Raw genomic sequence first — 22,884 nt, 5'->3', positions numbered from 1 at the left:
GAAATAAATTTGTAGAAAAAAAAATATAAAAATTAAAAAAAAAAATAAATATAAAAAAATCAAAAATAAAATTTTATAAAAAAAAAAAATAAAAAAAAATAAAAAAAAAATAAAAAAAAATTGAAAAAATCATTTGAAAAATCATTTTGGCCCTTTGGTTTTTTTTTTTATTTTTTTTTTTTTTGTGAACTTATTAACCATTTTAAAATATCGATCAATACTAATTTTGGTAAAATTTAAAATAATAATGATATTCGATATTGAAAAAAATAAATTAATAAAAATAACAATTTTAAATTAAATACTTTGATGTCAAAAAAAGTATTTTTGTTTTTTTTATTATTATTTAAAAAAATTAAAATGGTTGTAAGATTTAAATACGAATTTATTCATTATTTAATTCTTGTTGAGTAGCATCAATACTATTGCTATTATTATTATTAACAGGGTTACTTGAATTATTGTTATTATTATTATTATTTGTATTATTATTATTATTATTAATTGTATTTTTATTTTCATTTATTGTAGATGATGAACGATTTTCTTCAATATATTTACAGATTTGAGTATTTATTACTTCATATAATAACTTTGGGTTAATTGGTTTTGTTACATAATCATCAACACCAGATTCTAAAAACTTTTCTTTATCACCTTTCATTGCATGAGCAGTTACAGCAATGATTGGAATATGACCACCTTCATTTGCTTCGATTTCACGAATTGCACAAGTTGCTTCTAAACCTGATAAAACTGGCATTTGAATATCCATTAATATACAATCATAAAGTATTGATTTATTTTTACTTTCATGATAGAAATCTAAGGCTTGTTTACCATCTTTTGCAATGGTAATATCAAAACCTCTTTTAGTTAATAATGTCTTTATTAATTTTTGATTCATTGTATTATCTTCTGCTACCAATACTTTTTGTGGAATCATTTGACTACCACTAATTTCAATTCCACCGCTGCTTGTACCATTACTACTTAATAAATTAATATTACCACTATTTCCTGATAAAATTGGTGGTGATTGGAATTGTGGTGTAGTAATTGTTGATGATGGTTGTGGTGGTGTTGTTACTCCTACTATTGTAGTTAAACTACAATTATTATTATTATTGCTTCTTGGTGAACTAATTGGTGGTGATGTTTCAGGTGTTGAATTTGATGATTTTGATGGATCAGATGTATGATTATTACTTGTATTTGTAGTGTTGTTATTATTATTATTATTATTATTATTATTATTATTATTATTATTATTATTATTATTATTATTATTATTATTATTATTATTATTATTTAAAATTAAATTATTTGAATGAACAGTAGTATTATTATGTTGTTGAGATTGTTGTTGATGAATATGATGATGATGAATATGATGAAGATTTGTACTACTTAAATTGGATTTATGTGGTGACATTCTTCCACTCAATTGTTCTAATTGTTGTTGTTGTTGTTGCTGTTGTTGTTGCTGTTTTGGTGAATATTGTTTTGGTGAATATTGTTGTTTTGGTGAATATTGTTTTGGAGAGTATTGCTGTTTTGGTGAATAACCACGTTGTGATTGTTTTGGTGATGAAGCAGATTGTAAACTTAATAATGGAACTATAACTATTTTTTTACCATTTGGAGTAACTGGATTATTATTTATAATTGTTATACTATTACCATTATTAATAATATTTGAACTGCTTTGAGTTACATTTGTTGAGGTTGAATTTGAAGAATTTGGTGTTAAACTATTAATATTATTTAAATCAGAGATATCAATTGAGTTATCTTTTAATGGTAAAATTGGTGATAAAATTGGTTGTGTTTGTTGTTGTTGATTATTATTATTAACATTATTTGATGATATTGAAACTGGTGATGGTGTATTTGAAGATGTTAATGGAGTTGAGGATAATGAAGATGATGAAGGAGTTGAATTATTTGCACTACTATTACCACTATTGCTACCATTTGTACTGCTACCACCCCCACTACTACTACTACTGTTGATAGGTGGTGAACTATAACCAACACCACCTCTAGGGGTACTAATTAAATTTGAATAATTTTTACCACCGTGACTTAAACTACGACCAGGTGATTTTGGTGGTGAATAAGCTGGTAAATTATTTAAACCACATTCTTTGGAAATTGGACCACGTGGTGTACAAATTGAATGAATTCTTTGAATTAAATCCATTGGACAACTATGTTGTTTTTTAACATTTTTAGTTGAAGGTGTTGAAATTAAACTTGAACCACGACTATTATTTAAACCATTTGGAGTTTGAATATTATTATTACTATTATTTAAACTTATACCACTATTATTATTTCCATTGGTATTATTATTTCCATTAGTATTACCAATTATATTATTAAGATTATTTGGATTATTTGATAAATTACTAAGATTATTTAAACCACTAATATTTAAATTTGAAATACCATTAAAACCAGTTGGACTTGAACTAAGAGTATTATGACTTGAAGATTTTAATGATGTATTATTTAAAGAGGCAATGAAATTATAATAACTATTTGATGGTGTACGACTTGTTAATGGACCATTATCATTTGAATTATTATTATTATTAATACTATTATTATTATTTAATGTACTACCATTGATATTTATATTATTCATACTATTACTTAAAGAAATACCATAATTTGTTGAATCGTTATTACCATTATCATTTGAATCTTTTTTCACTTTTTTAGTTTGAACATTTGGAAGTGATGGAATATAAATTTCATTTTTTAATCTACTAGATTCAAATAATTTAGTGGTTGAATTGATTGAACCATTACTTGATTGTAATGAAGGTGATTTTGGTGATGGTGCTTCAACACTTTTAATTGAGAGAATGAAATGAAAAGTTGAACCTTGTGATGCTTCACTTTCAAACCAAATTGCACCACCAAAGAATTCAATTAACTTTTTGCAAATACTTAAACCTAAACCAACACCACCTTGAACACGACTATATGAACCATCAACTTGAAAGAATCTATCGAAAATGAAATCATGTTTATCCTCTGGTACACCAATACCACGATCTTTAATTGAAAATTTTAGATTAACAAACCCTTCACGATCTTTTTTTTTAAATTTTTCACGTTTATTAATACCACCTCCACCACCACCACTGGTATTATTATGAAATAATAAATTATTACTTATATTATTTCTTGAAGTGTTTGATGATGTATCGTCGTCGGTATCATCATCATTTTCATCAGTTTCATCATTTTCATCATCATTTTCATCATCATCATCACTATTATCTTTTTCATCTAATTCACTAAAACCACCAACAGCTGATTCATTATCTGAAACATTAATATCTCTACCAAAATAAGAATCATTATTATCTTGATCATCATAATCACCATCGATACTATAATCATCATGTGAATTTAATCTACTATGAGTCTTTGAATTTGATCTAAAAGAGTCTTTATATTTTTTAAATTGATTATGAGTTAATTGTTCAACAATGATTGAAATTGAATTATTTATATTTGAAGAATTTGAAAATTTTATTGCATTATCAATTAGATTTGAAAGGATTTGTTTTAAACGATTTTGATCACCATAGAAATCATCGGCAATATTTGGATCGATTGAAAAGGTTAAACTAATCTTCTTTTCAATGATACGTGTATAGAAAACTTTAAATAATTGATTGAATGTATCACGTAACTTGAATGGGAAAGGTCTAACTGCCAATGAATTTGATTCCAATGTTGTGAAATCTAAAATTTGGTGAAGTAAATCCAATAGAATCTTTGACGACTCCACAACATCATTTAACATTTCCTTTAGATTCCTTGGTGCAACATCTAAACATAAACCAACCATACCAATGATTGAATTCATTGGACTCAATAATTCATGACTAATATTTGCCAAAAATTCACCTTTTAATTGATTAGCCCTTTGTGCCTCCTCTGTTGCATTCTTTAGTATAACTTCATTACGTTTTCTTTCAGTAATATCATGTAAGGCTACAAATGCACCAATGGTTTTACCATCTTTTGAAACAATCTCTTGACCACTTGCCAAAACTAAAAATTCATTATCATTTATCTTTGTTGGAATTTTAGTTGCAATTGGTATTTGTTGTGGTGATGTTATTGTTGCTGCTGCTGCTGTTGTTGATGTTGTTGCACCACCTATTCCATTTGTTGTATTTTGTTGTTGTTGTGTTTGTTGTGTTGATACTTGTGTTTGTTGTTGTTGTGAAATTGAATTATTATTATTATTATTATTATTATTATTATTATTATTATTATTATTATTATTATTATTATTAGTTGTTGTTGTTGTTGTACTATAATTTTTTGATAATCTATTTTGTGATTTATTACCATTTGAACAATTTGATTGTGATCTTGGTCTATTTGATTTTGATAATGATGATTGTTGTTGATTTGAAGTTGGAGTAATTATAATTTCTTGATCATTTATAAATTCACCACTTAATGCTCTAATAATTGGTGTACCTGATTTTTCTAAATTTATTTGTTCATATGGTGATCTATAACATTTTAAAATTTGATCTAATAATTGTTTTCTATCGGTTTTATCGTTCAATTCTAATCCATGTAAATCTTGTGCACTCTTATTGAAATGTGTTAAATCACCATTTGAATTACATGCAACAATGCCTGCTTTTAAACAACCAATTAATGCTTCAACAAATTTACTCTCTTCTTCTAATTTATCTTTTGCTTCTTGAATTTCACTAAAATCATGACAAACTCCTAAAACTTTAAAAACTTTATCATCTTTTTTAATAATTTCACCTCTTTTTTTTTTCATTGAAAAAAAAAAAAAAAAATAAAAAAAAAAGTTTGGAAATTAATAAATAATTAATAAAAATGATAATTATAATAATAATAATAATACAAACTTTAATTGAATATATCTAACTAAATTATCATTTTTTCTATTAATTCTTAATGGATATTCAAATGAAGAACTATTTGATTCTATACAATTATTAATTATTGGTTGAATTTCTTGAATACCAAGTTTATTAATAAAATCATTAAAATTCAATTTTTTATTAAAATCATTTTCAATACCAATTATTTTATAAAATTGATTAGATGCTTTAGTTGTATCATTTTGAACATTCCATTCCCAAGATCCCATGTTTGATGGTTCTGGTCTATTATATTGTCCTTTATTACTACTATTAATATTTACAGAATTTTGATTATTTTGATTATTATTTATATTATGATTTTCAATTGATGATGATAATGGTGATTGAATAAATTTAATTTCTTCAATTGCTTCTACTAATATAAAAATTCGTTTACCTTCGTAATCTAAATAATGACTATCTTGATTTACTAATAAATTAATACTAGTATCCAAATATAATTGTCTTGCATCCATATCACTAATATGTATTGATGAATATTTAAATATCATTTGTTTTAAAATCTCTCCATTTTCGTTGGATTCTATTATATCGATGTGTTCATGTTTTGATTTACCATTTCTAATATCATTTATTAAATTTGAATTATTAAATAATGATGTTATTGATTCAATATTTTTATATTTTTTACATGATTGATTACCCCAAATCAATACTCTTTTATTTATATCGAATAACCAAATTGCTTGATTTAATTTTTCTAATATTTTTAAATAAATCATTTTTCTTTAAAAAAAATATTTTTTTATTTTTTTATTTTTATTTTTATCTTTTTATCTTTATATATCTTTAAAAATCTTTTATTTTTTTTTTTTTTGTTTTTTTTTTTTGTTTTTTTTTTTTTTTTTTTTTTATATTATTACAAAAATAAATAAATAAATAAATAAAATTACAAGAAAAAAATAAAAAAAAAAAATAAAAACTATAGTTTTTAAACTATTTTTTTTTTCTTTTTTTTTTTTTTTAGATTAATGACTTTGAACGATTAAGGAAAAATAAAAAAATAAAAAATTAATAACAAAAAAAAATTATTTAATCATTAATGGTTTCTATTATTTTTATTATTAATATTACTATTACTATTACTATTGTTTTTTTAAATATTATTAGGTTATTTATTTTTTGTGTAAATATTAGAATGAATTTTAAAAGGATGTAATAGTTGACGATAAATCAAAAACAAAATTACAATGCAATTAATTATTTTTTTTTTTTTTTTATTTTTATTTTTTTTAAAAAAAATTTATATATATTTTTTTTTACAAAGGTAGGTGTACAATACCGTTATAAAAAAAAGTGTTAATGTTGGTTTTAATGTGTGGTGTGGGTAATTTAAATTATTTGTGTTTAAAATAATTTGTGTAGAGAATGTGTGAGTTATTGTAATAGTTATTTTATTATTTTTATAATGTGATGCCCTTTTTTTTTTTTTTTTTTTTTTTTTTGGTTTTTTTTGATTTTTTTTTTTTTTTTTGATTGATACTGTGGGTGGTGTTTATTATTAATAATTTATGATTAATGTAAATTATTTAATAAAAACAGTATACATATATTAAAAATATTTGTGAGGACACTTTTTTTAGAAAAAAAAAAATTATTACATTAAAAAAAAAATAAAAAATAATAAAAAAAAAAAAAATAGAAAAAAAAAAAAAAAATAGAAAAATAAAAAAAAAACAAAATAACTTTTTAGATTTAAAATGTGTACTCATTATTTTAAAAGAAATTTTGATGATATGTTTGCCAATTTACTAATTTTTTAATAATCATCCAGTGCACTGGATTACAAAATTGTTTTTTTTTTAAATTTTAATATATTTTTTTTTTTTTTTATAAATATCTTAATTTGGCGAGATTAAATATTTTTTTTTTTTTTTTATTTCTAATTTTTTTTTTTTTTTTGATCATAACTAGATTTTTTCCTTTTTTTTTTTTTTTTTTTTTTTTTTATTAAAAAAAAAAGATTAAAGTTTATGAGAAACAAACAAGTTAAAATTAAATCACATTCCTCAAAAAAGATTCTTTGTATAGTTTTTGGTGATTTGCCTCATTGTCCTTTTAATGTGAAAGTAAAATAAAAAAAAAACTATTAAAAAATACAAGCATAATTGTAAATTATTAACCTTTATTAGGGAATTAATAAATCTAAATAATTTGATTTAAAAAAACTGATAATTGTATCTTCGTAAAAAAGCTTTAAATTAAATTTTTAATTTTCCAAGATAATACAAAAAATAATAATAATTTTGGAAAAAAGAAAAAAAAAAAATAAATAAATAAATAAATAAATTTAATAAATTAAATTAAATAAATAATTAGATAAAAATAGAAAGAATTCTTAATTATTATTTATTTAAAAAATAAAATATTGAAATTATTTTTTTTTTTTTTTTTAAGAATTAATATTATTATTAGTATTATTATTATTAATATTAATATTATTATTACTATTATTGAAATTAAAAAGTTTAATTTTTAAGTTGAACAACCACCCTTTATCGTATGGGTTTATTTGGTTTTCGAAAATCTTTTTAAAATCCTCGATTGTTGATTTATTTGAAAGAGTTAATCTTATATGATATGATACTAAAAATCCTAACAACAGTGACATTATAAAACCAAAAATAATTATAAAAATACTAAAAATAAAAATTATTAGTAATCAGGAAAATTAAGAAAAAGTTAATTGATTTATCTTTTTTTTTTTTTTAAAAAAAAAAAAAAATCAATAATTAAAAAAAAAAAAAATTAAAAAAAAAAAAAAAAAAAAAAAAAAAGCACAGTGTGGGTGATTAATCACATTGATTTGAGATTATCTTTAAATTAGATTTTTCGACTTACCATAAACCTCCACTTGTAGTTCTTAAAGCATATAAAATATTATTTATTGATTTTTCAAACTTTTCATTTAAATCATTACTACTATTGTGATTGCTACTATTACTATTAATATTATTATTATTAATTTTATTTGCAGGTGATTCAGTTGTATTTACAATTTGATTTAAAAATACAATTGACATTGATAAAAGATATAGTGCATAAATTAAAGTTGTTGTTATAAAATAAAAAAATTCTCTATAATTTCTACGACCAATACAATTTCCAATCCAAACACAATGATGATCAAAATTCTCTACACAATTATTACAAGTTGAGCAATGAAAAGATCTTGGTTCTCTATATAATCCACATGTAATACAAAATTTACATTTATATTTAAAATCACTATCACCAATTTGAATTTCTTTATATTTTGATTGATTTTTATTATTATTATTATTATTATTATTATTGTTATTATTTCTATTTCTATTTTTATTATTATTATTATTATTATTACTGTTGTTGTTGTTACTATTTGTGGGTTGTTCCATTTCTACGATGAAATCACCACTATTTTCAAAACTATTTCGAGCACTACTACTACCACCTTGTTCATCTTGATCATCATCATCGCTATCACTAAAATCAGATGATGATGAAATTGGATCATCATTTGCAATTTCATCCATACCTGATGTTATAAATTTCTTTAAAGCTTTTTTAGTTGCTTGTAATTTTGTTAATTTTATTTTATCTTTTTTACTTTCTTCAATATTATTTCTTGTAATTATACCTGGATTTGTAAATGCGCATTTATATAAATTATAAAATATAAAAACCAATAATGTTAAAGTAATGATATAATTTGAAATTTCTAATTTTTTTGAAATTTCTAAACTTATTGGTACCCTTTTTTTTTTATTTAATTTAATTTTATTTAATTTAATAAAATTAATAAAGAAAATAAATAAATTGTTAATATATGTTATAATTAAAATAATTTAAAAAAAAAAAAAAATTAAACATACAATTTGATTTCAAAAAATAATGATGGAACTAATATAAAAATTTGAGTAACTATAAAAAATAATTTATCGGGCCCTGTAACACATTTATAAAAATAAAGACTTTTGGTTTTTTTTATTTTTCTTTTTTTTAATTTTTTATTATTTTCATTTGTAGATTCTTCTTGTATTTCAGAAATATCACCCTCTTGTGTATCATTACTATCTCCGCTTGTATAAATAAAATTTTCATTTTGGTAATTATTATTTTCATTATTATTTTCATTAATTCCTATTTTATTTTCATATATTTTATCCTTTTTTTTATTTTTTTCATTTTCTTCATTTTCTCTGTCATTAATTTTATTATTTTTATTATTATTATTTACCATTTATATACAAATAATATCCATATATAAAAAAAAAAAAAAAAAAAAAAAGGTAAAAAAATAAAATTAAAAAAAAATAAAATTAAAAAAAAAAAAAAAAAAAATAAAACTAAAAATTGGTGGAAAGATATTTTTGATTTCACATTTTTTTTTTTTTTTAATATTCAAATTTAGATTTATTTTCTCGTAGCCCTTTGAGAAAAAAAAAAAAAAACGGTAGATATTTTTTATTAACCTTTTTCAATAAAGTTTTTAATCAATTAAAACTTAATTGGAAAAATTAATTTAATAAAGAAAAATAAAAAAGATAAAAAAAAATAAAAAAATAAAAAAAATAAAAAAAACAATTTGCTTAATCAAGAGAAAATGAAAGTGCTAAATAATATTTGGATTTTTTTTTTTTTTTTTTAATATAAACCCAAATAAAAAAATAATTAAAAATAATAAAAAATAAAAAAAAAAATAAAAAAAAAAAAAAATCCAAATTGCTTGGAAAAAAAAAAAAAAAAAAAAATTTCAACATTTATTGTTTTTTATTTTTTAAAATAATTTATAGTAACAACTGAAAAAAATGAATAAATTTTTAAAAGCATCAACAAGTATTACACGTTTAATAAATAGACAACAATCAACTATTGAAACATGCCAATATGCAAAAAGATTTCAAGAGATTGAAGCAAGTGAATTAAAGAAAGGTATGTGGATTGAACATAAGTCCAAATTATTCCAAATTGAGAAAGTTGTACATCAAAAGGTTGCAATGAGAGGTGGTTTCATCATTACCGATATGAAGAATGTTATTGATGGTTCAAAAAGTAATATTAAATTTAGAAGTGCAGAGAATATAGAATTAGTTGATCTCTCAAGAAGTACTTATAATTTCGTTGAAACTATCAAAGATGGTAAAGCTTTTGTTTTTAGAAGAATTGATAGTGAAGGTGATGAAGAAGATGATGAAGATTTTGTTTGTACAAATATTTCACAATTAGATGGTTATTCACCATATTTATCTTTATTCGGTGAAGGTATTGTATAATAATATTATTATTATTATTATTATTATTATTATTATTATTATTATTATTATTATTATTATTATTATTATTATTATTATTATTATTATTTTAAATAAAAAAATAAAAACTAATTATATTCATTTGTTTTTTCCAATTAAATAGATACTGAATTCCATTTTAGAACATATAATGGTAATGTAATTGATTTTAAAGGACCAACACAAATTGATCTTACTATTAGATCTGTATCAGATCTCCAAAACAATAATGTTCTTCATTTTGAAAATGGTCGTTCTTGTAAAGGTCCAATTTATTTAAAACCTGGTGATAAAGTTCAAATTCGTTTACCAGAGGAAGTTTTCATAACAAAAGTTTAAATAAATAAATTAATATATATTAAAAAAAAAAAAAAGTGATACTATTTGGTTGGAATTATATTACAAAAATTTTATTAAGGAGAATTGGAGTTGGGAAATAAATAAAAGAAGAGGAAGATCTATTTACTAATTTTTTTTTTTTTTTTTTTTTTTTTTTTTTAATTTTGTTTTTGTTTTTGTTTTTTTTTTTTTTAGCCAACCATTGTAAAATCATCGATTTCACCATCACTAGAAAAATCAGGTTGATAAGTATTTAATTTTGGTGGATAGTTTGGAGTTTGTTGTTGGTTAGTGTTGTTGTTGTTGTTTTTGTTGTTGTTATTATTATTATTTTGATTATTATTTTGATTATTATTTGGATTATAGGGAATATGATGATGAACTATAAATTCTTCATCATCAACAACAATATTTTCAGGAATACAAGAATGATTATTTCCACCATTTGCAATAGTGATTGCAAGCATTTCAGTTGTTTCACTCTCTGCATAATCATCAACCAATTCACATTCGATTTGATAATCTGGTAACTTTTGACAAACTGAAATGATTGGAAATTCACAATTATTAATTACAGATAATCTATCACAAAGATCTTCAAAACTTGCTTGATCTCTACAATAAAATCCAATTGATAAAGATGGATCTAATTGTGTAAATGGCATTTTTTGCGGTATACATCCACTATATGTCTATTTAATTATTATTTATAATATATATATAAATATATATTAATAAAACTTAGATTTGAATAATCGAATGAATTATTATTATTATTATTTATAAAACTTACATTTGAATAATCGAATGAATTTGGATTAACACTTTCTTGGACAAAATGAGGATCTAAATAAATGACTTGATCATCTTGAAAACCAATAAAATAAAATGATTGTTTTGGTTTACCACCAATAAAACCTAAACTTTGTGGTAATTTTAATAATAATTTTAATTTTTCAATATAGGTTGAGTTTAATTTATCTGCACCCAATTTCAAAGGTATCATAATAATCAATGATTTCCACTTTGGTGGTATTGAACTAATAGCTGTGTTATAGTCAAATAATGATTCATCATCAAATACTTGATTATTATATCCATTTGGTACTCTAGATGGTGGTGATTGATTATTGTTATTATTACTACTTGTTGCTGTGGTTGTTGTAGTTGTTGTGGTTGTTGGGTTGTTGTTATTATTATTTTTATTATTATTTTGTTGAATATTTTGTTGTTCTCTTAAATGTTGTAATTGTTGTTGAATAATTTGATAATGATTATGTGTATTACTATTATTACATAAATTATTTATATAATCTTTATATATGACACCATCAGTTGGAACGTACATTTCTAAATCTTCCAAATGTTGAAATTTAATTAATTGTCTTAAAATATTTGAAATTCTAGTTGGAGCTAACCATTCCTCTACATTATCATTTATCTCTTCTTCTTTTTCTTTTTTCTTTTTTCCTTTAGAACTTCCTCCTCCTCCTCGATTTAATGAAATCACTTGTTCTCTTAAAATTTGTTGTTTTCTATTATTCTTTTCCATTGCTTGTTTTTTATTTACAATTTGATGTATACCATATACATGCTCCTTTGAAGGATAATCACTAAACCATGCCAACACTTGGCTATAATTTGAATGTGGTTTCTTTCTTTCTATTTCTGGTACCATATCTTTTTTTTTTTTTAAAAAAAAAAAAAATAAATAAAAATAATTAATTGGTTAATAAAGTTTAACAAAAAAAAAAAAAAAAAAAAAAAAAAAAAAAAAAAAAAAAAAAAAAAAAAAAATTGAATTATAAAATAAAACAACAAATAATCATACCATTTTCTTTATAAAGATGTTTAATTAATGCTCTAGCTAATATCATTTGACCAGTTCTTAACATACAACCCCAACCAATATCTGTAGTAATATTTGTATTTTCTATTGGTGGGAAATCTTTCCTATAACTAAACCATATCATTGAAGCTACATCTGATAAAAATCCTGATTCTATAGCTGGTCTATATATAAGATCTGTAGTTAAATTGTTGTTGTTATTATTATGATTATTATTATGATTATTATTATTATTACTATTACTATTGTTATTTTGAAAAATACCTATAGATTGTTGAAGTTGTGTTGGTTGGGTCTGTGGTACTTGATTATTATTACTATTATTATTACTATTATTATCTTTTGAGGTATAACACCTTCCCATTAACCAAATTGGTGAGGGTGAAAAATGTGGAGGCTCCGTTGGATCTTTAAATAAAATGTTAATATATATAAACGATGAAATAATAATAGAAAATAAATAATAATTCCTAAAAACATACAATTTCTATAAAGATTATAAAAAGACATCATAATTTTTTGTTTTCCCTCTTTATATATATTTAAAATATTTGTTTTTTGTTTTTGTTCTTTTTGTCGTTGTTGTTCTTTAATTTGTGATTGTTGTTGTAATAATTGTTGTTGATAAAAAACTTGTTCTTGTAAAAATTGTTCTTGTTGTTGTTGTTGTTGTAAATTGATTTGTCTTTGATTTTGGAATGAATTTCCCATTGCCGTTGATGATGATGGTGTTGATGATGATGATGTTGGTGAATTTGGTTGATTAAATCCATAAGAAATTTGTTGTGGTGCTTGTTGTTGTTGTCTCAAATATGATTGTTGATTATAAGTTTGTTGTTGATATTGAAAAGGTTGTAAATGACTTCCATCTAAACATATATAAATATGATCAATCTATATTAATATAAATTTCATTATAAAAAATTTTTTTTTCTTTTTGTGTGTAAAAAAAAAAAAAAAAAAAAAAAGAATAAAAAAAATTATAATGAAAATACTTACCCTGATAACCATTATGGTGTGAATATTTCGTAAACATTGTATAAATTTATATTATAAAAAAAAAACTATTGTTTTAAATTTTTTTTTTTCTTTTTTTATTTTTTTATTTTTTTATTTTTTTATTTTTTGAGAGATTGGGTTTACAAAAAAAAAGTCTATTTAATATATGATTTAATGCCAATAGCCATTTAAACTTTTTTCCTTATTATTGTTATTACTATTATTATTATTACTATAATTATTATTTTATTATTATTATTATTATTATTATATGTGCAGTATTTTTAAAAAGTGATTGTTACAAATTAATAAGTTAACTTGAATATTCCAATAAAAAAAAAAAATAGAAAAATAGAAAAAATAAAAAAAATAAAAAATTATAATGTATTTCGAAATTGTGAGAGATATTAAAAAAAAATAAAAAAAAAATAAAAAAAAAAAAATAAATAAAAAATAAAAAAATTAAAAATAATTTTTAATTTTTTTAATTTTTTTATTTTTTTTTATTTTTTTTTTTTTGAGAGCCCCAACACCTGGGGCAAAATTTTAATTAAAATATCAATTATAAAAAAAAAAAAAAAAAACGTCGCAACACTTGTATATTAAAAAAAAAAAAAAAAAAAAAAGCAAAAATTAACACCTTAGTATATAAAAAAAAAAAAATAAAAAAAACAAATAACAAAAGACGATAAAAAAAAAAACATGATGATGGATTGCTTCTCAACACCAGTCCAAAGAAATAATAACATTAATAATAATAATAACAATAGTAATAATAATAATAATAATAATAATAATAATTGTACAATTAGTACTAGTGGTAGTAGTAGTAGTAGTAGTGGTGGTGGTGAAATTAATTGTAATAAAAATGAAAAAGAAGTTATTGTTAAAGTATTAAAGAATGGATTAATAGAGAGTAATTCATTATTTAAAGTATATAGATTTGAAAAGAATATGTGTGACGGTGGAGGATTTGTATTGAATAGATTAATAGGTGGTGATAAAGAGTTACAACATATTGATCCATTTGTATTGTTGGATGAAATTAATACCAATTCACCTCAAGAATATGAAAAAGGATTCCCAGATCATCCACATCGTGGTATTCAATTGGTGACATATATGTTGGAAGGTTTGATGGTACATAATGATTCGTTAGGTAATAAAGTTGTATTAAAGACAGGTGATCTTCAATGGATACTATCGGGTAAAGGTATAGTACATAGTGAGATGCCATCCTCGACAACCTCTAAACTTTGGGTCATTCATTATTGGTTAAATTTACCAAAACAATTGAAAATGGTTGAACCAGATTACCAATATGTATCGAATGAATCAATTCCATTAATTCAACGTACAAATGGTAATACTGATTTCATGATTAAAGTTATCTCTGGTCAATATTTAGATAATGAAACAAAGATATTACATAAAAGTCCTTTAAAAAGTTTAGGTTTAAATCCTCAAGTTTTAGATATTGATATAAAATTAAATACTGATAATAATAATAATAACAATCAACTTATAAGTGCAGATAATGGTGATAATGGTGGTGATAATAATAATAATAATAATAATAATAATAATAATAATAATAATAATAATAATAATAATAATAATGATACTAATGATAATAATGGTGAAAATAATGAAGAATATACTTGTAAAAAAGAATCTACTACTCCATTTGAAATTGATATAAATGAAACATTTGGTTCATTTTTATTGGTTTTAGATGGTCCAGTTTCAATAAATAATTCAAAACCTATTGGTCCTGGAAAACTTATTGTATTTAATAGAAAATCAAATAATAATAATAATAATAATAATAATAATAATTGTACAAATAATAATAGTAATATAAATAATAATAGTGGTGGTAGTGATAATATAGATATAGATAATGAAAATTGTACCTTTAATAGAGTTTCAATAACATCTAAATCAAATTCAAGACTTTTATTCTTTTCATCAAAACAAATTCAAGAACCAATATTTAAATATGGACCATTTGTAATGAGTGATATGAATGATATTCATCAATGTTTCATTGATTTTGAATATGGTCTTTAAAAAATAGAAAAAGAAAAGAAAATAAAAATAAAAAAACAAGATTTTGTAAATTTAAATAATCTTTAAATCAAAAAAAAAAAAATTTATGTTTATAGAGAATTCTCATTTTATATTATCATTTTATTTAAAATTTTTTTATTTTTATTTTTATTTTATTGTAGATTTGTTGCTGTTGTGGTAGTAACAGGAGTATTCATTACTTTTTGCCAACATTCATATGTACAAACTGGAAGATTATTTTTTGGACAATTATATCTTTTAATATTATTACAATTTAAAACTGAGCATTTAATTGGTGTATTGATTTTAACTGTTGTCGTTGTTGTTGTTGTTGCTGTTGCTGTTGCTGTATTTTTACTTATTTCTTTATCTTTTTCAATTTGTTCAATCATTGGATGCCCAATCGGATATGATAAAGTTTTACCATTATCACTATCATCCTTATAACAAACTGTTTTACCATTTATTTGTTTTAAAAATAAATCCTTTAAAAATTTTAAATAATTAAATTAATACAGAGTGTTTTTTTTTTAATATACATATATATATAAAAATAAACTTACATGTCTTGAGGGCTTTTTTTCATCCTCAGCAGATGTTTCTTTTGTAGCAGCTTTTCTATAAAATAATTGATTAACGACATCTCTCATACTCGCTTCATCTTCTTCTATCTTTTTATTTCTTCTATATAATGCAATTTCACTCTTTTTTTGTTTCATCTCATCTGTTAATACTTTTATCTTTTTAACTTCTTGTGGTATTGGTGCCAATAGTTTTTGATTTAATCCACCACCACTACCTCTTTTCATATCTTTTTGTCTACTTGTACCAATTAAATTATTATTATTATTTTTATTATTACCTTCAATTTCTTCATCTTCTTCATCGTCTTCTTCATCTTCTAAATCCTCTTCTTCTTCATTAAATTCTTCATCTTCATCTTCATTAAATTCTTCATCTTCATCTTCATTTTTATTTTTATTTTTACCTCCACTATTATTATTATTATTTGATGTTGAATTTTCATCACCAATATCTAATTCTTCATCATCTTCATCTTCTTCCATTGGTTCATTGTAATTACTATTTTTACCGCCTTTTTTATTATTTATTTTATTATTATTATTATTTACATTTATTGGTTCATCATCACTACCAAAATCACTACTACTACTACTGCTACTTAATTCATCGTCACTAAATTTATTATTTTTTATTGGTTTCATTTGTTTAAAAGATTTTTTTTTTTTTTTTTTTGTGAGTTTTATAATTAATGAAAAAAATAAAAAAAAATAAAAAAAGTTAAAAAAATTTTAAAAAAAAAAACAAATAATTAAAAAAAAAAAAAAAAAAAAAAAAAAAAAAAAAACTTTTTTAACCTTTTTTTAGTAAATTTATTCTCAAAATTTTTTTTTTTTAAACACCAAGAATTTGAAACTTTAAAAAAATAAAAAAAAATCTTTTCTTAAATATTTATTCAATAAATAAATAATTAATAATTACCTTTTTTTTTTTTTTTTATTTATTATTATTTTTATTATTTTTTTTAAAAATCATTAAAATAAATGAAATCAAATCTGGATTATTTTATTTGTTTTGGACTTTATTTTTTTTATGTACTAATGAAATTCTATTTATTTTATTTATTTTTAAATTTTTTATTTTTATTTTTTTTATTTTTTTATTTTTATTTTTATTTTTTTTTTTTTCAATTTTCATTTTCCGTTTTTTCATTTCAATCCAAATAAAAAAGGAAAATGGCAGGGTCAATGAAAAATTTATTGGGATCATTGCAAACTAGTTTAAATTCCAAACCATATTCTCTTGGTAAATCATTTATAAAAGTTTTTAGAAAAAGTAATGGATTTTGTGATTTTGATTTCACATTAAAAGATGGTTCAGCCAAAGGTATAGCTTTAATTGATACAAACTTTGAACCCCCTATTAGAATCATGAACTATTGTAATGAAATATTTTCAAGAGATTATATTAAGTATGTTAAAAATCATCAATAATATTATTTTCACAATTATATCTTATACTAATTTTTTTTTTTTTTTTTTTTTTTTTAAAACAAAAATAGAAATTCATTAAAAAAAGCGATGGAACTTAGAGAAAAACTTTCAAATGATAAAATTATTGATATTGGACCAAAGTCAGCATATAGATTAGTTAATGATGGTTCAGATGGTTTATCAGGATTAACAGTTGATGTTTTTGCTGATTATTTACAAATTACTGTAATTATTATTATTATTTCCTATTTTTTTTTTTTTTAATTTATTTTATATACATATATTAATACAAATTTATTAGACACTTTCAGATCATTGGCATCCTCATGTTAGATATATATCAGAATATTTATTAAATGAAACTGGTAAAAAAGGAATATATTGGAAAATTAGTACAAAAGATCAACAAATGTCTAAACTTTATTTAGGAAAAGGTTATGAATTAGATGAAGCCAATCAAACAACATTGATAATTGAAGAGAATGGTATGAAATCTTATATAGATTTATTGGATTTAAAATCAACAGGATTTTATTTAGAACATAGAGATAATAGACAAATTATATCAAACCTTTTCAAAGGTAGAAATGGTGGTTCAATTCTAAATTTATTTGCACATACTTGTTCATTTTCAATTGCACCTTGTGTCAATGGTCATAAAATTCAAACTTATAATATTGATGAGTCAATTAAAAACTTTAAATTTGCAGATAGAAATTTTAAATTGAATGGTTTAGATACAAATTATCATAAATTCTCTCAAAAAGATGTTTTCACACAATTGGATTATTTAAAATCTAAATCCACAAGATTTGATGTAATCGTTTTGGATCCACCACCTCGTACAAAAGGTAATGGTTTTGGTATATTTACAAGTAAAGATTGTTATAGAGATTTATTACAATTGGCAATACCATTATTAAATCCTGGTGGTTTCATTGCTTCTTTTGTAAATACTCAATCAATATCTGAATCAAAATGGTTAAGACAAATTGGTGTTAAAAATGATTTAGAAATTAATGAAAATCATTCAAAAAAACAAATTACAATACCAACTGATGATAATAATAATAATGATGATTTAAATGAAATTTCACAATTAAATATTAAAGAAGCACAATTTTCAAATTTTACTAAAAATGTATCACCATTTATCAAATTACCTAAATTTAAAGCAGTTCAATATTTTGATCAATCTCAAGATTTTAATGTAAGAAAAGGTGATGAAAATATTGCACAACAATTAAAAGGTGTATTGTTAAAGAATAAGGTTGACTATTCAAAAACTAAATATTATTCAAGTAAACAAGATTAGGAATAATAATAATTATATATATTGATTTTTAATTTTTTTAATTTTTTTTTTAATAATAATAATAATAATAATTTTTTTTATTTTTTTTTATTTTTTTATACAAATAAAATCCTCATAAATTTTAAAATTAGATTTTACATATGTGTATTTATATATACATATATATTTGTTTTTTTATTTATTTATTTTTTTTGATTTTTTATTTTTTTTTTTTCCCAAATATCAATATAATGTAAGGATATTTAATTAATTATTTTTCAATTATCAGAATAATAGTAAACTTGACTCGATGGAGAAGAAGATATTATATTATCATTTGTTGGCGTTGATATAAAATTTGATTCATTCAATGAAACTTTGTGTTCATCATTTTTTGAGTCATTAAAAGAATAATCAAAAGTATTATTATTATTATTATTATTATTATTATTATTATTATTATTATTATTATTATTATTATTATTATTATTATTATTATTATTATTATTATTATTATTATTATTATTATTATTATTATTATTATTATTATTATTATTATTATTATTATTATTATTATTATTATTATTATTATTATTATTATTATTATTATTATTATTATTATTATTATTATTATTTAAATTGTTGTTATTATTATTATTGTTATTATTATTATTATTATTATTATTATTATGAGCATGATTACTATTGTGTGGTGGCAAAGGTGGTAGAGATGATGATGAGTTAGAAGGTGTAGGAATATGATGAATTTGTTGGGAGATTTGTTGGCTATGTTGTTGTTGTTGTTGTTGTTGTTGTTGTTGTTGTTGTTGTTGTTGTTGTTGTTGTTGTTGTTGTTGTTGATTTAATTGTTGTAATTGTTGAGTTTGGCTTAATGATGACTGATTATGATTATTTTCATTATATTGGAAATTATAATCTTGAGAATTACTTCTCTTTTTTGGAGTACTAAGTGGACTTGAATTTTGAATTTCCATTGAATATGATCTTTTTACACTAACACTATTATTATTATTATTATTATTATTATTATTATTATTATTATTACTACTTTGTTCTTGTAATTGAGGTGAATGTGGTATATTTAAATTACGTTGTTGTGGTAGAATTTGTTGATTGTTTTTATTTTGATTATTTTGATTATTTTGATTATTTTTTTGTTGATTTTCAGTAGCCATTTGTTGTAATTGTAAATATTGAAGATATTCAGGAGTAATTACTTGAGCTTTCGATAACTCATCAAGATATTTTCTTGATGGTTTTATTTCATCACGAGGTAACATATCGATAAGAAAATCAAAGGTTTCACATCTTGATAATGAGTTTATTATATCGGTTCTTTGAAGAGTTCTTCTTTTATTCATTTCAGTGTGTACCCATGATCTATGGGTCATTTCTAATATTAAAATTTCACATGCTTTTGCAAATAAAATCGGTGCTTCAGATGAAATTTTCTAAAATAATAATAAAAAAAAATTATTGTTTAAAAAGTAAAAATTAAATTTAGTGAAAAAAAAACAATAAATAATGATATTATAAATAAAAAATAAAAAATTAAAATTTACATTAACATCTTTATCGGATTTCATAATTTTTTTAATTCTTGCTAATGGTAATTCATGAGTTTTAAAATCTTCAGTTTTATGAATATCTCTTAGTTGAGAAGACCAAAAACTTGAAAGTTTATTTTCTAAATGATTTTGAAGTTGATTTTGAAATGAACTTGAACCATTACTTTGGAATCTTTGATTTGGAGTTGAGGTTGGAGTGGTTGGATGTGGAGTAGTTGGATGTGGAGTAGTTGAAGAGGGTGATGATAATGCAGGTGTCCCATTTCCATTACTACTACTATCATTAAGTGAAGGATATTGTGGTATTGGTGGCAAGTTAATGTGTAAATTTGGATGATGATGATGGTGATTACTATGATGGTGATGCGAAGAAGATGATAATGACGAAGATGACGATGAGGAAGAGGAGGATGCAGAAGATGGATGCTGATGTTGATTAAAATGAATTCCACTATCATTTAAAGGTAACATATTATTATTACTTGTATCGGGATGGTTATGACTATGGTGTGGTGAATTCATTGGGGAAAAATTATAATTAAAATTACCATTCATTGAATAAGAAAAATTATTTCCATTATTATAACCATTACTTGAATTTGCTTCATGAGATGAATAAATATCTACATTTTCAGTGGAAATATTTGGAGTGCTTGAATGTGGTGAATGTTGTTGAATTGATTTATAATTATGGTGGTGATGATGGTTATTATTAATATTATTAATATTATTATTATTATTATTATTATAATTATTGTTATTATTGTTATTATGGTGGTTGTTGTGACTATTTGATGTGGAACCTGTGGACGCAGATGATGGAAAATGTAATAAACTATGAATTTGATTTTCCATTTAATTATATTTTTAAAAAAGTTGGATTTTTTTTTTTTTTTTTTTTTTTTTTTATACAAATTTTATTTTTTAATTATTTATTTATTTATTTATACAAATTTTATTTTAATTCTAATATTACAATTGTTTTTCAAATAAAAATAATTTAACAACAAAGAAATTTTTTTTTTTTTTTTTTAAAATAAAGATTTAGTTAATCTCCTTTTTTTTTTTTTTTTTTTTTTTATTTTTTTTATTTTTGTTTTTTTTTTTTTTATTTGACAGGTTGTTTTTATATTTTTCCTTAAATAAAGAAAAAAATGGTTTATAGATAAAATAAAATCAACAACTTATTTTTTTTTTTTTTTTTTTTTTTTTTTTTTTTGTAGTTATGGTTTTTTATTTGGATTTTATCAAATCATATTTTATTTTTTTAAAAAACTGATAAAACCAAATTATTGCTATTGGTTTGCTTTTTTGTTTTCCAAAAGGAAAAAAACAAAAAAAAAAAAATTAAAAAAAAATAAAAAAAAATTAAATTATTTTAAATGTTAATTTTAAAAATTAATTTAAAAATTAATTTTAGAAATTAATTTAAAATAAAAACAACTGATCGAAAAAAAAAAAAAAAAAAAAAAAAATAAGTTGTTGAATTAAGGAAAAAAAAAAAAACAATAACAACAACAACAACAACAGAAATATTGATAGTTATTTTATTTTAAAATAGGTGGGTTTTATATTGCTGATAGTGTTTAAGGGTAATGATAAAAAAAAACAATGGTTGAGGTATATAATTTTTTTAATAATTTGAAAAATATGAAAAAAAATAAATAAATAAAATAATTGAAAAAAAAATAAAATTTTAATACAAGGTTATTATTTACTACCACACTATAAATAAATAAAAAAATTTTAAACCTTGGAGGTTGCTTATGTATTTGAATAATTTTATTATTATTATTATTATTTTTATTTTTATTATTATTTTTTTTTTTTATTTTATTATTTTTTTTATTTTTTTTTTTTATTAATTTATTTTATTAATTTATTAATTTATTTTATTTATTACTATTTAAAAATAATAATTTTGGTATTGAATGAAGATCTCGAAAAAAAAAAAAAAAAAAAGTGTGAGATTCTAAAGTTTTTTTTTTTTTTTTTTTTTCTTTCTTTCTTTCTTTCTGAGATTACTAATTTATTCGAAAAAATATAATTATGTTCTTTAATTGCGAATAATGTGGAAATTAGATCTTTTACCAATCACTAAGATTAGTAAGACAATGGAAAAAAAACAATAAATTTATTATTGACTTTTTATTATTATTATTTTATTATTTTTATTTATTTTTATTATTATTATAACAAATGTGTTTTTTTTTTTATAATTATTTCTTATATGAAATTATTTTGACGCAATTGTTGAAAATCAAAATTATTATTTTTAAAAGAAATTTTGTAAAATGAAAAAAAAAAAAAAAAAAAAAAAAAAAAAAAAATTATTTATTATTATCTATTGTTATAGGGAAAGAGGATTGTAATTTTTAAAAAATTACAAAGGCTAAATTGTTATTATTATTATTATTATTATTATTATTATTATTATTATTATTATTATTATTATTATTATTATTATTAATATTATTATAATTGTT

At 20.8% G+C, this 22,884-nt stretch overlaps 8 protein-coding genes across 8 annotated transcripts; 3 read left to right on the top strand and 5 right to left on the bottom strand.

Moving 5' to 3' along the window:
- Positions 1-385: 385 nt before the first annotated feature.
- On the bottom strand, positions 386-5,689 carry dhkI-2 (histidine kinase; the record flags this gene model as incomplete). The annotated part of the gene is made up of 2 exons (XM_002649140.1): positions 386-4,823; positions 4,929-5,689. 2 exons carry the CDS (start codon positions 5,687-5,689, stop codon positions 386-388), a joined length of 5,199 nt encoding a protein of 1,732 aa, XP_002649186.1.
- Positions 5,690-7,359: 1,670 nt separating this feature from the next.
- DDB_G0273557 (hypothetical protein) lies at positions 7,360-9,189 on the bottom strand (the record flags this gene model as incomplete). The annotated part of the gene is made up of 3 exons (XM_639568.1): positions 7,360-7,606; positions 7,809-8,702; positions 8,822-9,189. 3 exons carry the CDS (start codon positions 9,187-9,189, stop codon positions 7,360-7,362), a joined length of 1,509 nt encoding a protein of 502 aa, XP_644660.1.
- A 568-nt stretch (positions 9,190-9,757) lies between these two features.
- Positions 9,758-10,579, top strand: DDB_G0273555 (hypothetical protein; the record flags this gene model as incomplete). Its single annotated transcript, XM_639567.1, has 2 exons — positions 9,758-10,211; positions 10,365-10,579. 2 exons carry the CDS (start codon positions 9,758-9,760, stop codon positions 10,577-10,579), a joined length of 669 nt encoding a protein of 222 aa, XP_644659.1.
- A 191-nt stretch (positions 10,580-10,770) lies between these two features.
- Positions 10,771-13,464, bottom strand: atg4-2 (autophagy protein 4; the record flags this gene model as incomplete). Its single annotated transcript, XM_639566.1, has 5 exons — positions 10,771-11,271; positions 11,373-12,259; positions 12,411-12,836; positions 12,911-13,297; positions 13,428-13,464. 5 exons carry the CDS (start codon positions 13,462-13,464, stop codon positions 10,771-10,773), a joined length of 2,238 nt encoding a protein of 745 aa, XP_644658.1.
- A 665-nt stretch (positions 13,465-14,129) lies between these two features.
- DDB_G0273551 (pirin family protein) lies at positions 14,130-15,500 on the top strand (the record flags this gene model as incomplete). Its single annotated transcript, XM_639565.1, has 1 exon — positions 14,130-15,500. The coding sequence occupies one exon, from the start codon at positions 14,130-14,132 to the stop codon at positions 15,498-15,500; it is 1,371 nt and encodes a 456-aa protein (XP_644657.1).
- A 152-nt stretch (positions 15,501-15,652) lies between these two features.
- Positions 15,653-16,726, bottom strand: DDB_G0273549 (hypothetical protein; the record flags this gene model as incomplete). The annotated part of the gene is made up of 2 exons (XM_639564.1): positions 15,653-15,985; positions 16,064-16,726. 2 exons carry the CDS (start codon positions 16,724-16,726, stop codon positions 15,653-15,655), a joined length of 996 nt encoding a protein of 331 aa, XP_644656.1.
- A 531-nt stretch (positions 16,727-17,257) lies between these two features.
- Positions 17,258-18,830, top strand: DDB_G0273547 (hypothetical protein; the record flags this gene model as incomplete). The annotated part of the gene is made up of 3 exons (XM_639563.1): positions 17,258-17,493; positions 17,584-17,740; positions 17,817-18,830. 3 exons carry the CDS (start codon positions 17,258-17,260, stop codon positions 18,828-18,830), a joined length of 1,407 nt encoding a protein of 468 aa, XP_644655.1.
- Positions 18,831-19,087: 257 nt separating this feature from the next.
- On the bottom strand, positions 19,088-21,253 carry nfyC-2 (hypothetical protein; the record flags this gene model as incomplete). Its single annotated transcript, XM_639562.1, has 2 exons — positions 19,088-20,281; positions 20,393-21,253. The coding sequence occupies 2 exons, from the start codon at positions 21,251-21,253 to the stop codon at positions 19,088-19,090; spliced, it is 2,055 nt and encodes a 684-aa protein (XP_644654.1).
- Positions 21,254-22,884: the final 1,631 nt, after the last annotated feature.

Source organism: Dictyostelium discoideum (assembly GCF_000004695.1).
Source record: "Dictyostelium discoideum AX4 chromosome 2 chromosome, whole genome shotgun sequence".
Classification (NCBI taxonomy): domain Eukaryota; phylum Evosea; class Eumycetozoa; order Dictyosteliales; family Dictyosteliaceae; genus Dictyostelium; species Dictyostelium discoideum.
This window is presented reverse-complemented; position numbering and strand designations above follow the sequence as displayed.